At 47.0% G+C, this 14,759-nt stretch overlaps 3 protein-coding genes across 3 annotated transcripts; 1 reads left to right on the forward strand and 2 right to left on the reverse strand.

The window, feature by feature from the left end:
- Positions 1 to 960: 960 nt before the first annotated feature.
- On the reverse strand, positions 961 to 2,801 carry N7509_000380 (NRAMP family metal ion transporter; the record flags this gene model as incomplete). Its single annotated transcript, XM_056625027.1, has 3 exons — positions 961 to 1,774; positions 1,832 to 2,103; positions 2,157 to 2,801. The coding sequence occupies 3 exons, from the start codon at positions 2,799 to 2,801 to the stop codon at positions 961 to 963; spliced, it is 1,731 nt and encodes a 576-aa protein (XP_056493609.1).
- Positions 2,802 to 5,367: 2,566 nt separating this feature from the next.
- On the forward strand, positions 5,368 to 6,571 carry N7509_000381 (ferritin-like domain-containing protein; the record flags this gene model as incomplete). Its single annotated transcript, XM_056625028.1, has 2 exons — positions 5,368 to 6,246; positions 6,305 to 6,571. 2 exons carry the CDS (start codon positions 5,368 to 5,370, stop codon positions 6,569 to 6,571), a joined length of 1,146 nt encoding a protein of 381 aa, XP_056493610.1.
- A 3,174-nt stretch (positions 6,572 to 9,745) lies between these two features.
- On the reverse strand, positions 9,746 to 11,571 carry N7509_000382 (ferredoxin reductase family protein; the record flags this gene model as incomplete). The annotated part of the gene is made up of 2 exons (XM_056625029.1): positions 9,746 to 10,505; positions 10,562 to 11,571. The coding sequence occupies 2 exons, from the start codon at positions 11,569 to 11,571 to the stop codon at positions 9,746 to 9,748; spliced, it is 1,770 nt and encodes a 589-aa protein (XP_056493611.1).
- Positions 11,572 to 14,759: the final 3,188 nt, after the last annotated feature.

Genomic DNA, 14,759 nt, shown 5'->3' on the forward strand with positions numbered 1-14,759 from the left:
TATGGCACGTTTCTCAAGCAAAATTCTGGATCAAATGAGCTTTCTGATATTGTGCCTTGATGGGACACTGTTATTACTCGGATCACTCATGTCTGAGTAGGCTATATCAAAAATGAACCGTAAATTATCAACTGTATGACAATTCAAACACCAAAGCTATTGTATCTGAAGCATAAACCTACTTTCAGCCGGCTTCCATGGACATATTACGTTAAAGTTTTTTTGAGAATACTGGTAGTTGTGAGGTCAAGATTCCGCTCGTCTTACACACCATTGTTGAGCTGACTAGGTTGAATCACTATAAGCACAAATCTGAACAAACAGACTAGGGAAATTTCCAACTCTACTCAATGTGGTCCGTAAGCGCCACTAGCTCATGGATCAATGGAGTGATGAAATTTGAGGATCACTGGAAGCAGTATTGTTCAATATTAGGTCTGTTCGGACCCATCCCTAAATAAAGATGCAAAGTCTCAAAGAAGTATCGAAACTGTTCACTGGGCTAGACAGAAATAGGAACAGGAAAGCATTAAAATACTTTTGAAATTTGTCCTCGTAAAATGCGCCCATGGACTCACCATGATTGGTTTTCAGGCCCCAATTTAGGATGAAACTTCCGATATTCATGAGCAACTGTTCATTACCTTTGCGTAATAAGTTCCTTAGTAGGAAAGTCAAAGCCATACGAGAGATACTAGAACAGCGGATTCTCCATCTTCGGCAGAAGATACTCGTACTAGTTTTTACAAACTCTTATACGCGTAGCACCATGCTGCGTGGGGGCAAGTTTCGTATATGGAGTGATGAGCACTACACGAGCCAAAAGAGACTTATAGGCTACAGGCGTCCCAATTACGATCTTCCATGCTCCTTTCATGCAATAGCGCGCCCAATACAATGGATTTCTTTTTTTTTAAATTCAGATGTCCTAAGCAGGATATGCAAAGTGGTGATTGAAAATTAGGTTTTACCCATCCCGATCAATACCAGTAACGCGACATTCATAACGGCGATAAGAATCCAGACAAGCACCGCTACGATGGATGTGATAATGTGATTCCGCATCTGGAATTGCTCCACTTCAACCTCACCATGACCTTCGCGGGTCTGCTCAACAGGGACAGCCATGTAGTGGCTAAAGCATGTAAACCAAATGAGTGGAGCAGATACAAATGGCAGGATAATGCTAAGAACAACCTGACTCGCAGTCAGTGTCTTGTCTAGCCCTTCCTTACCAACAGCAGCGGCGATTATAATGCTGGGAATGATACTGATGGAACGAGTAATGAGTCTTCGCACCCACGGTTTGATACTCCATTTCAACATGCCCTCGCTGACCATCTGACCTGCCATGGTGCAAACTATGCCAGCAGAGATACCTGACAGTAGCAGAGCCAAGGCAAAAACCAGACCGGCAGCCGGCGCGATGGACGAGGAAAGGAGTTTGTGGATAACAAAAAGGTCCGCATTGGCGCCACCGGGAACATCGTAGAGAGAGGCACCCGCGACAATGAGGATGGCGCTGTTGACGAACAACGCGAAAGTAAACAGCGACAGTGTCAGCTCAATAATCGAGTATTTCATGCAACCGCGGATTGCGTGGATGGTAGGGCGATACTCTACTTCACCGCCATTATTCCCAAGAGGAACGTTGGATTGAACATAGCCTGCAGTGACGTCAAAGTCTTTCAGACGAGACTGAACCACTCCGCTGCCGAGGAAGAGGGAGTGTGGCATGACGGTGGCACCGAGGATACCACAGCTTTGATAAAGACTATAGGCGCAGGTAAGTGCCATTCATTTGCGGTATATTCCAGAATCTTTGTCTCACCCTTCAGACTGGACAATAGCAGAAGATGGGAGATAGCCCCGAAAGACCTCTCCGATAGATTGATTTTTGATGAGCGAGAGCTGAATGCAGAACAAGATGACAACCCCCAGCACAAGGGCCATGACGAAGAATTCGAACGCACGCAACCCCCACATTGATCCATTGGGTCGCCAGAAGATGAGTAGGAAGAAAACATCCACCAGGGTGATAGCGCATCCCGCCACCAAGGGAATGTTCAAAAGCAAATTTAGCGCAATTGCTGAGCCAATCACCTATTTCAATTATCAGCACATAATACACAACGCTTGTATTAGGAAATACGCACCTCCGCAATATCAGTTGCAACGATGGCCGCCTCTGCAAATGCATAGAGTATGTATACTACCCAGCGTGGGAGGTGCTCACGGCAATTCTCAGCCAGGTTGAGACCGGTGACAGTGCCCAGCTTGATACACAGGGACTGCAGAAGGATTGCAAAGAGATTGGACAGGAGAACGATGAACAGCAAGGCGTACTTGAACTGTGCGCCGGCCGCAACGTCCGTGGCGTAGTTCCCCGGGTCGATATAGGCGACCGCGATGAGAAATCCGGGCCCGACAAAGCGAGCAAACTTAGCCAGGCTGCGCGCACAGGACAAGGTCGACGACGACAAAAATGACTTAAAAGGACGGCAAAGTGATCCGTTACTTTTCGAGTGCTGCTCATTCCTTGAGGTCGTAGCAATCACTTCACCGTCGAGGGCCTTCTCGCTTGCGGGATTCTGGTCCTCTAAGCTGTGCAGTCGAGGGTCGGTGCATATTGTGTCGTTCCCCACGGTACTTTTAGTATTTGCAATGCGCTTGTCGTGCACGCACGAGCTGGTCGTGCCATTAGAGGCATTGCGTGTGGTGGTGTCCGGGCTGTAATGTGGCGGATTCTTATTCCTGCCCGGGTGCTCGAAAGTGTCGTCGGTTGACGGGGGCGAATTCATGGTGTATTTGTGCGGCCTGACTGCAGGGCTGGGAGCGGGTTTAACAATATTCTTGCGGTCGGGTGCCAATTAGGCACCATCTGTCGGAATGAGATTGGAATTGTAGAAAGCGTCCGAAACCCCGTGAATGCGGTGTTGCAACGGCGGCGATCTAGAGTCAATGATCTTAACAGAGGCGGGCCTAGCCCAGCCTTCTAAACTCTCACCACATATATTGTGAACTGAGGTAAATGCAAGATTAAAGTGCTGCCTGCTCATGTCCTCAGTCATCTGCCCTCATAAGCGGTTTGGAGAGTATTTATTGTCGCTCGCGTTGTCGCCCTATTGCGGAGTGTGCATTGCAAACGGAAATAGGCAAGAGGGGAATGGTTCAACCTCACCGAAGAATTAATTTCTACAAATATACATACTGCATTCATCCCCGGTTCAGATGAGGAACAGACGCGATACATCATGAAACATCGCATCAGGAGACCCTTGAGATAGTTTGGGCATTCGTGCGCATACATGAGGATGGCTCCCAACAGGGCTATCCCGGCATTGGCGGCACCAAGAGGGGAATTGATGAGAGACATATCGCACGATGGCTGCAAAAGAATAGTCGTATTGCAATGAAGGTGACGGTGAATAATTTTGCTCTAGTATCATAATCGCCGTCCATACCACCAAACCCTCCATTTTCGCGTCTACCTCCAGTAATCATTTTTCGATATGTCAATTTTCCCCCATTATAATAAAGTGCCTCTTACTCAAAAAAAGAATGCGAATTGCTATTTCAGCTCAGAAAAGTAACCAAATAATACTTCTTTCCACATCAGGGGCTGCAGCAGTATTAAGAGTGTCTAAATTACCCCTCTTGATCTGCTTGAATGAATCAGCCATCGGTCGGAAATACCCACCAACGGTGATAAGTTAACGGTTGTTGAAGAAAAAAAAACATTTTACAACCGCTAGGGACTGATACATAAGCAAGGCTTTCAATTCAACCACACTTTCTATTTGGGATGACATGTGCTCCTGATGCCCGAAGTACAATTTCAATTCACCAGAACCAAGCTGATCATATATATCATGGGCCGTTGAAAAAATAGCAGCTCGCTGAGCTTGCTGGACAGCTGAAATTCTGGCCGATTCAGCACTTTCTAAGTAATGATGAGCAAATTAATTCGTAACGACAGTTGGAATATTTCTCACATTAGATTGCTTATTGCTTGCAATCCATACAGCTCGGCGTTTGTATGTACAGTATCGCAATTTGGATCTTTGTTCCACTTAAGAACTATGCCGACTCGTAAAGGCAGAAAATTTCCGCATTGGCCCCGTGCCGATCAACAGGAGAAAAACATGATACGGAGAATGATTCAGATCTTACATCATATATTATTATTACTTTTGTTCCTGTGCCTTTACAAGAGATACAACGGCGCGTAATTAGGACCTTTGTAAGCATCATTTGGACCAGCATCGACAAGACCTCCTTGGAGAGGGGGAAACCAGTTCAGGGCTCAGACGATGACACATTGATACATTTCCGAGTATGTCTACCGGCACAATAAAACAAGGAAATTTTTTGATTACGCCAACAGCGGCCCGCAGATCCCTGGCCTCAGAGCCGCGCATAGACAATTGTCCTGGGGCGGACATAGGTATGTCCCACCATGGGCAAGCGAGGGCCAATCGGATATTGTAACGCCAAGCGAGAGCGAGAGCGAGAGCGACCGAAGGCGACCAAGGGGATATTAGAAATGGTATCGATCGACATCTAGAGTCACGACCAATAGCATAGACTCAATAATTCCGGGTTGGGGTTCGCGAGGGGCATGCCATTCATCGTATGTTTGTGTGGTCAGTGCCGCTTAAAATGCGAAAGGTCGCACAGAATCGCCTAAAGGCGAATTCTTGGCAATAAGCTCGAGGGCTGAAACACAGCCATTAAAAGAACGGGCGCAATCCAGATCCTGAAATGAATTAATTTCGATCGATTGATTGATCAACCTAGAGGATATCGCTTAGAAAGAAAGATCACAATATTCCACATGGGTGAGACAAGAATAAGGAGAGGTTCGCTCTCGCTCTCGCTCATTCTCGCTTCTGTATGTACATGATTCTATTGGCTCCAAATTTAAATGGACCTGATGATTGACTCCACACCAGCTTGCACTAAATATCGGAGTCTTTCAACCCGGTTCTTACTGTAATCGTATTTATCTCACCAATTGAATTCACAGCTAGGATCTAGCGTCTGAGTAAACCCGATCCAGGTCTTACTTTGAAATACCGGAGATTATCATCACCTTTGCACGGACCTTGATTCTGGACTTGAATCAAGATCGACAATGAATTCAGGTTGAGCGCATGTGTGATTAGGAATACTATATGCTCGGCATGGAGAATCAAGAAAGGAGTTACTAATGCAGTTGCCGTTGCAAGGTTGTGAGCCGGATTGTCTTGCACCTTTTGCACCTTAGGCTGAAGCTTGCTTTGAAATTATAAAAGGGCTTCTTGATCCTTCTTGATTTCGCAATTTCCATTTTGACAGTTTCTCTCACCCAAGTCACTCGCTATAATGAAGTTCTCTTCTGTCGCACTCGCTGGTGCAGCTATGGGCCTTGCCCACGCCACTCTCACTGAGCGCGCAGACATCACTGATGCCGATATTCTGAACTACGCCCTGACCCTAGAGCATCTAGAAGCTGCCTTCTACCAAGAGGGTCTCAAGAACTACACCCATGCCGACTTCCAGAAGGCTGGTATGCAGGATCCTTTCTATGCGAACCTGAAGGAGACCGCCAGCGATGAGCAGCAGCACGTTCAGTTCCTGACCAAGGCTCTCAAGGCCGCCGGCGCAAAACCCGTCGAGGCCTGTACCTATGCTTTCCCTGCCACCGATGTCAACACATTCCTTGCGCTCGGTAATATCCTTGAGGGGGTCGGAGTCAGCGCCTACCTGGGCGCCGCCGCCAGCATCATGGACAAGACGTATCTCACTGCCGCTGGCAGTATCCTGACCACCGAGGCCCGTCACAGTGCCTATCTGCGTGCTTCGCTTGGTGAGGCTCCCGCTGCTCAGGCCTTCGACAACCCGCTCGACTTTAACGAGGTTTATACCCTTGCTTCTATGTTCATTGCATCTTGCCCTGATAGCAATGGCAAGCTTCCCGTCAAGGCCTTCCCTGCCTTGACCATGCCCTCTATGGCCCCTGCTACAACTGGCTCTAAGGTTGAGCTGATGGCTGCTAGCGGCATGTCTACGAACGCTAAGGATGTTTACGCCGCTTTTATCACCGTCACCGGCCCTGTCTGGGCTTCTCTTGAGTCTACTGGCGATGGAAAGTTCGAAGTCACCATCCCAGAGGGTGTTGCTGGTCAGAGCTATGTGGTTCTGACCAAGGGTAACAAGCAAGCTTCGGATGATAACATTCTTGCTGGCCCTGCTATTATTGAGGTAAAAAAGAAAAGAAATCCAACAACTCTTGGAAAATTATTTACTAATTTGTATCTAGGTTGGGGAGCCTAATGGACCTATGGGAGTGGGCTCGCAGTGCAGTGGCCGTGGTTCCTCCTCTATGCCATCCATGTCAGCCTGGTCGTCTATGGCCATGCCGATGCCCACAGCGTCTATGAGCATGGCCTTGGGGTCTATGCCCTCTATATCCGCATCCGCCTCTGCTTCCTCTACTCCCGTCTTTAATGGGGCAAGTGGGAAAAACATCAGCGGCTTTGGTGCTATTTTCGGGTTCCTGGCTGCTGTCGCTGCCTTTTTGCAGTAAGTTAACATGATCGATCTCGAATTGCTGGCATATCTTCAATGTACAGAACGGATGGGTTTAACCCATTACTATTCTGAATCGCCTCCTCAGGCTTTTTAATAACTTAGTTTCTTCACGTAATATATTGAAAATGGCAATACAGCTGAAAGGCAGCCCTGATTGACATTAAATTGACATTAGAGAAGACTATGATCTGTAGCCTTCCTAGGGAACCTCAAGCAGACCCCAAATGGCAACAACTTAGGGGAAACACGAGGGCCCATATTTATGTACATAGGGACCCTATCAAGACTTCTAAGAACAAACCACGCATCATTTTGCATTGAAACTATTTTGGAATCTGAAATTTTAGACCCATTTTACTGATGAATCCACACATTCAACAGTGACAAGGAAAATATAGTTTGGCCGTTACAGGCCAGCTGTCACTAAGGTCTTGAATGAAACGCATTAGACTAGCGTCAGATACGGCCCAAGTGACCCGGGTCAAATTAGGATGGTAGAGGGGACGGCTGAAGGTGGAGGTAGCAGAGACATCGAAACAGGCGAGTCAGTATGGAAATGGTGATTGAGCTTGTACACAACTGACGCGTTCGTCGAAAAATGCACCCTAAAATTATCCGACGTCCATCTCCCAGGCACCTGAATCTGGTCTTCGAGGATGCCACTATCGTGCACATGTTGGGCTGCACCTTTCCGAAAGGTTTTCCGAAAGTTGTAGCCTGAGTAGCCGTCCGTCTGTAAATCAAATGCTCTCGACTTAATAGACAAAGTAGCAAGAAAATCATTGCGACTGAATGGTCCTCTGGGATCGAGAAGTAGCAGCTTCTGAAGCACGTTAATTTAGCATGGCATATTCTGTCTCCTGTTTTTGCAAGAAAAATTTGTTCTCTTCCGTGATCGCGGTCCGTCTTGCTGCGCTTGGGTATGACTTGGGCGTAGTCTAACGAGGACGAGAATCTAACGTCGGAGCGCTAAGCTTTGTGGCAGAAAAGATAGAATGCGTGCCGAGACCTTCTGTCTTGCAGGTGAGTTCTCGAAGGCGGGGGAACCAGCAACAGCTACTCGGCAGGTGGTTGCAAACTTCAGGTCATCTAAAAATTTCGCCGTCATTCCCAGGGCTGTAACGGGAGTGTGTACAGGCCTTTCGTAAAGGTGTCAGCCGAAATCGGATACTTGACCCGAACTGTTGTGATGGGTTTGTGTACTCTCGCGTCGTTTATGAGACGTTGGGAGAGCTTGTTATCAAAGGGCTTATCCTCAAGGAAGTTGTGGACATGGTAGGCTGATAGAACGGCAAGGCCAGCAAGTGTAGCATGGCCTTTCTGTTGGAATCGCCGAGGAGGCACGAATTTAGCCACGAGGTTAGCGATTTTCCTGGAGCTGGCCAAATGGATAAGGTTTGTAGGCACAGTGCCTTCTTAATTGCGGTAAAGGAACGTGTGTTAGCGCTAAGTAAGCTCTAAGGCAGTTTCAGGTGGTCTAGAATAAGCGGCAGATTCTTACTGCTAGATAGTGGCCATGTCGTGCCCCGTGGTGCAAGGGGGGTATCGCGCTGCTAATACTGGGTATTGATATTGGCTCCGTTCTTCAGAAGGAGCAAAATCTTGTTGCTAAGACCAAGCGCCGCGGCCAAGGTGATAAGGGTCAATTCGTCTCTTATCTCACCCTTCGTGCAATTCACGAGGGAATTTCAATGATTCCATGCTCAATAGCGTTAGAAAAGCAATGTATTCCTAGCATCACCAACCGCATTGATAGCAGTTTCAGGGGGGGCAGCGCACTCATCGAAGACCTACCCAGTTATGCTGAATACCCCACAGCGAGGCCGAGCTGTTCTGACAGTCAATGATCAAGTCGTCAAAGAGCGGGAAAAAGATGGGGGACAGTGGGTGGCTTCCACAGGATAGCGAGAGGATATTATTTGACTTTTCGAAATGGCCACTGATTTTGTTCAGTAGTTGCGTAGGCAGAGCGGAGAATGACATTCTTATGCTCTTTTTTTTCTGGCCCCCCCTCTATCAAGAGCACCAAAGGAGATGCTATTGAAAAACTCGGGATAGAGTGCCACTTCTCGGAGATGAGCATGGAAGAAAGGTAAGCGGTAGTATCTTATAAGCCATCTTCTATGGTCACCCATATCTAAATAAGTAGGCGGTGCTGTTGCTGAGGCTCATTTTTGGCTTTCTTGAAGCATTCGTCATAAAATCCTGACTAGAGCATTTTAGAGCGAGAGGAGGCAATAATTCTGCTGTTGCTTTCACATACCTGTACAAATGAAGAACGAATGGCGCGATGAGAAGCTGCACTTCGATAGCGCTCATTCAGGCAACAGCACAATTGCGATAATGGTATATTTGGGGTCTCAAGAACCAGTTACAAGCTCTCGGAAATAAGATTACGGGCCCTAAGAGAATTTAGTGACGGCTGGGATGGGCTGCAACAGATGCCGAGGAATTTATTTCATATTTGTCACAAGATTTTCGGTTGAGCACCTAGCATATTTCCTACCTTATAGAGTCCCCTGCTCTCACATAAGTAGACTATGTTCTGTCTCCGCAGATGTATCATACGTTTAATTGCAAAGGTGCTGAAGGTTTTTTTTTCAACTGCCCGGAAACGTGCTGTTTTCTTCTATATCCTTTCGGATGGGGATTGGTGATTTCTCTGTCGGCAATTATCGTCTCGAAGTTGGCTGCGGCAGCTTCGGGATTGGTAATTCTTGCGAGCTCTATGACTCCACCGTGCAGGATCAAAATCTCCTCGCACATACTGTACATTTTGTTCACTTTGAGAATCTACAGTAGTGCATTTGATTACCTCGTGAGCAAATACCTTGGGATCGCGGAGCTTGTGACCGTATCGTCTTTGAAAATGGATGCGCCTCGATAGGAAGGTACGGCACAAGCGACACAGAGAACAATGTACTAAGTCAGGGGCAAGGACATCAAATTTGTTTGGCGCTATACCACTCAACGCCTGGCGTTGTTTTACATGCGTCTTCTCCAGAGATGATAAATGGACTTGGGCCAGACAAATAGACCCAAATGGGCCCTGTAGGCGACTGGCCACAAACGGAACCCAGCCTTTCCTGAATATCCAGCCGAGGCCTTCCCTTGCCAGTCAGATGCACCTGAATATCAAGGCATGTAGTCGGGTCCGCTAAACAAAGTATCAGTGTAATTCAATACGATGAGCCATGGAAATTGATTGTTCACCTTCCATATAGGGTAGATTGATATAAGCCTCTGTCCTAACGCTCCAAATAATGACACATCTCTCCCAGGTAGACGTATTTGCCAGTTTGCCATTGGCTTCCCATTCACCGCCAATTTCAAGGGCTGCCATTTGCTGTCTCTTCTGCTCAAGAAAGGAGCGTGCTATGGCTATAGCCCCACTTACTCCCGTACCGGCGACAATGCATATGACAGTCTTATACCTTGAAGGGTCTGCCACTGTAAAATATGGCCCTTCGAGACGTAAAGGAATGTCCACGTTTTGTGATGAACAAGTAGATGATTCAATCTCGCCGGTAAGCTCAATAGAAGGCGTGCCAGTTGGTTGATTGATACTGCTGTTATCTCTAGATCCCAATAATGGGTTGCTTCCATCGGCGATACTAGCCAGCTTGTCTGTCCACTGAAAAGTTGGCTTCACGGGGTTGCGAAACAAGTTGAACCACGTCGGCAAGATGACTTTCCTAGCCTGGGGCTGAGAGATGCTGCCGGACCCACCACGCTTACGAAAAATGAATTGGATTGGAATGTCTTCTTCGGACGCGGAAGTAATTTTGCTTTCGGAAGCAAGAGGAGTAATGGTGGTAAAGGGATGGAGCTCCCAGAAGGAGGATTCTGCGTGGCGAATATAGAAATGCGCAAGCGGTGAGTTGCAGGCACACCCGTCGAGTCGGCGACGAGGAAGTGGCAGCTCGATGCTAAATGTGAGTGAAATTAGCTTAGTCAATTTGATGCTATGAAAGATTTGAAGTACCAATACCATCCATTGCCTAGATGGATCACCTTGCCTTGCACAAATTCTCGCAGTTCGTACAGCCGCATACTCCAGTCGAGTATCCACATGGCTAGCCCTGGAGCCACACAGTAAAAGATTGTACTCGCGTGCAAACAGATGATGATGACAGCCGCGATGCTCAGCAGATGGGTAAAGTAAAAGAGGTTAAAATGTTTCGATCGAATGTTCGGCAGCGTAGTGATGAATATGAGGCCCATGATCGTCGTGGAGAAGATACCGGTAAATATAAGAGAGGCTCGCCACACACCTAAAGCCGACGAGTTACCCGGCCAAGTCTCGTGGTATAAGTAAGTTGGGTTTAAGACAGGAAATACCTCCCGATGCCTCTCTGAGAGAGAGTTGAAAGCTGGTACCCAGGATACATATATTAATCCGTGGATGATAACAAGAGTAAAAAGAGTATAAGCCATCAGCATATGAAAGGTAAGTGTTGTTGAGACGGATATTTTGAAGAAGGACGCAAGCGCGCTATGGCGGGAGACGGGGATGAGGACCATTCCCATCGTAACATCGCATAGGTGACCAGTCAATGCAATCGCAGCGAGACGGTGGTTTCCCTCCAGAACTCCACGACCTTGGCCCCTGTCCAAGAAATAGTCTCGCAGGCGATTCCACCAGACACCTATAATGATGCCATATAAGCTGACAATCCAGATAAATCCAAGTAACGCGCTGATGTGCAACTGTTCGCGCAGCAGGGGAAGTTTGAACTTCAAAACTGGTCGCTGAATCAAAGAACGCAGCCCGGGTTGAAAGGCGCGAACGGCGAAGAAAACCACGGATATCAATATCCAGGAATACCATACCACCACATGTAATCGTGCTTGGAGAGGGAAAAGCCATTCACCGCAGGTTCCAGCATAGCAATGATGATTCGATCGAAATGTCAGACCGATCGAGAGAGCAAATGTGAGCAGAAGACTGCCTGTAAGAGGATAAAGACAAGTTCGAGGGGTAATTCTCGTCATTCCGAAACAGCAGCAGCAAACAGATGGTTATAAGGCCATTGAGCGATACGGTAGGCGAAATCGATGAGAATGCTTAGTGTTGCTAGAATTTGCTGCAATGAAACAGTGAACGCTTCGCGTAATGAATATGGGGAGTTCCTTTGGATCACTGCAAGGTATTGCCCAATTTTAAATGTCTGCTTGGTTCATTGGAGGAGGGCGAGACCGAGACCGAGACCGAGAACGAACGAAAACGAGGATGAGCTGGAATGGTTCTAAGTTCTGGGCTGCCCCACATCCGCATTTGCGGATGGCAACAACATCCAACACGACCCAGAAAGGGATTCGCTTTACAACTTCTCATTGCGTTCGATATTTCCCAAAAAAGACGCTCAGTCAGACGATATAGAGCAAGAAGATGTATCGTCTATGTTCTTCTTCGACCCAGGACGATCTGATAAATATTACGAAAATAACTTTATCTATGCTTGGGGCACTGTTACGCCAACCATACAATGAGGTCTAGGAATATGTGGAGGAGGTGCCTATCCATCACCGTAGAGCCGCCTGTTGATACATCACCTCGCTTTCCTGCTTTCATACGCACACAGGCATCCTCTAAAAAGGAAGAGCTGGATCCTCTTAGGAGGGCCAGCGATTAGTCTGAATATCATCATACCCATAACGGGTATATCTCACATTCTTCACTCGTATCCTTATCGTATCAGGACGCCCTCAGGGAATTGTCATAATAGGCTCTCTCTTAACAATCACAACAGAGTGGGAGAGGAATGACAGCATACTAGATAGCGGATTTCCCTAGGTCTTACATACGGAGATTCCTTCGGCGATGCGAGATGTACCGGATCAGTCTCGGCCATACTTCAGACGGGCCCGGTTGAGAGACAGTTCACGCACGTTCTAGCCGCTGATGCACGCTGTTGAAGAATCTGTGCCAAAAAAGTGCAATTCTTAGAGGCAATTTGGTTGTCACCATGTATCGTGAGATTGATGAGAAATTTATTTTTCACGGTTTCACAATCCAGTGCACGCCACACATCGTGAACTATAACTAGTCGATCACTTTTTTCGACTCGCAGCGAATATCTCGAGCAGTACCACCTTAGCTCCTGAAAGAGAGCAGAGCCATGGTCACTATACTTGCCTTTGCTGTTCGAATCTGCCTGGTTTGGGTCGGCTTTCGATGACCTTTTGGTACTGTATATAGAAGATTGGACAAACGAAGGCGAAGTGGTGACATCGCAGAAGTCACCTCCCGGTCTCGTCGGTCGGTTTTCCCTCACTACAGACGAGCCTGAGGAGCGCCCAAGCTCTTTCGGCCCTTGTACAACGCAGTCATAATTTAATATGGCACTTCCGGTAAGCTCGGCAGTCTCTTTATACATTAGCTATCACGGCTCACACTATTCCAGGTTTCCTTGCCACTTCGACTCCAACCTCAAATTCCAGCACCAGGCATTCTGTTAGCCGAGAAATCCCATACCTTGCATCAGCTCTTACTGGTTCTAAACTACTTATTCATTACTGCAATGCTCCCTGGAAATGAAGGCTCCTTGTGGGCCATAATATACCGGAATAACCTTGACTGGGAGAAGAGTTTCGTCTTGCAGTACAGTCAGTTGCAGTCCTGGCTCACTGATATCCGCCACGCTTTAAGCGAATCTCAGGGATTGCATACTATGTCATGTGAAGACTTGGAAATACAGATCCGATATATTCTGTTCCTTCTCGGACAATATTCATCGCAAGAGTCTAGCTTTGTTCAAACGTGCTTCGAACAGCCCTGTTTTCCTTACAGACCATTTGGTGTGGGAGCCAGTATCGCTCTGATATGCTACGCTTTCATGGGTATTGATGCTCTGCATATACGGGGCTACGAATCGAAAGAGATCTGGTTACGTGACGAGCTATTTTTTTCTTCCATGCTGGAGCATCTCAGATTGTCACCAATATTCTCCTCTCATCTCTCGATGAGGCAGCTACAGTCCATTCTCACAAGCCTCCAAAGGGCGTTCCAGAACGAAGAAGTTAGGGTTGCTGCGGTAGTTCCCCAAAGGATCGATGTCAAAAACAGAGCAGAGGTGATCAATTATTACACCCATGCATTCTTATCGTTAGATCCACTCCTTCTTCCCAGAATCTCTCTGGTTTGGGGGATCAAGCCATCTGCCAACTGCACCATTCGTGATTTGGCCACCACCTCTGCAAATGTGTTTTACAGCAAAAGTCCGATCCAATATCTAGAAGAAGATATCAAAATGGTCCCTGAAATTATGCAATCAAAGCCGGATCGCATCGTGGTCACGGAAATGTTTCATGTCAAAGCGTGGCAGGAGATTTGTCGGGGTGGCCGCCGAGAAGAATTGTATATCAATGTATTTTATGTTTCTGTCGGACCTATGGCACAACGGATGGCCTGAAGGGCTGGTATATTGACTTGATGATCAGATACAAGAAAGAAATCTAGTCTCTTAATTCGAATAGGAAGGATCACTTCAAAGATCTTTTCTCGCATCATAACCTACATAGTAGGCTGCAGTAAAGCTATCGGAAAAGAATGATGCATGCCCTGCCATGGTAAAAAGTACTGGAGTTACCGAAATTGAATTGATAGCATAGCTGGCTCCGTGGCTATAATTAGCCCTATGCAGCCTAGAATTTCCCAAAAAGGTTGTTCTGTGGCGAGGCTGAGGACGTGCTTCCACAATCATCAACGTTGCGAATTTTCGCCTCTCTGCTGGAGTTGAGAAAGGCTGAGACTTTTGCTTGTGTATCATGAGTTGTTTCACAGGTAGAATCAGTTCAAATCTCAACGACATAGTGTTAGGCGAATCATCACTGAATGATCTGAACTATGATCCACCATCATCCGATTTCGAAATCTAATTGGAAAACTTGCGACCGTTATTGTATACTGGATAGCTCGGTGTGAATGTTCTTGTCTCGCCATCACCTTGCATATAAGTGTCTTGGTTTATTTTTTACACTACATCACCCCCTGTACAAGCCTGTGGATTGCCAACTTGTCTATCCAAGCTTCGCCGCATTGCTCTACGAAAAAATGGATCTCGATGGCAAACCATCGTACAGACACTCAAAGCTCGACTTCAGTCGCTTCCGTAAAAAGCCCATTGGTATGTGATATCTGATACCGGCTATGGCAAACCAAAAAGCTAATCCTGTTAAAG

The sequence above is a fragment of the Penicillium cosmopolitanum genome, assembly GCF_028827165.1.
Source record: "Penicillium cosmopolitanum strain IBT 29677 chromosome Unknown utg000003l:1.0-3747932.0:1.0-3751027.0, whole genome shotgun sequence".
In the NCBI taxonomy this organism is placed as follows: Eukaryota; Fungi; Ascomycota; class Eurotiomycetes; order Eurotiales; family Aspergillaceae; genus Penicillium; species Penicillium cosmopolitanum.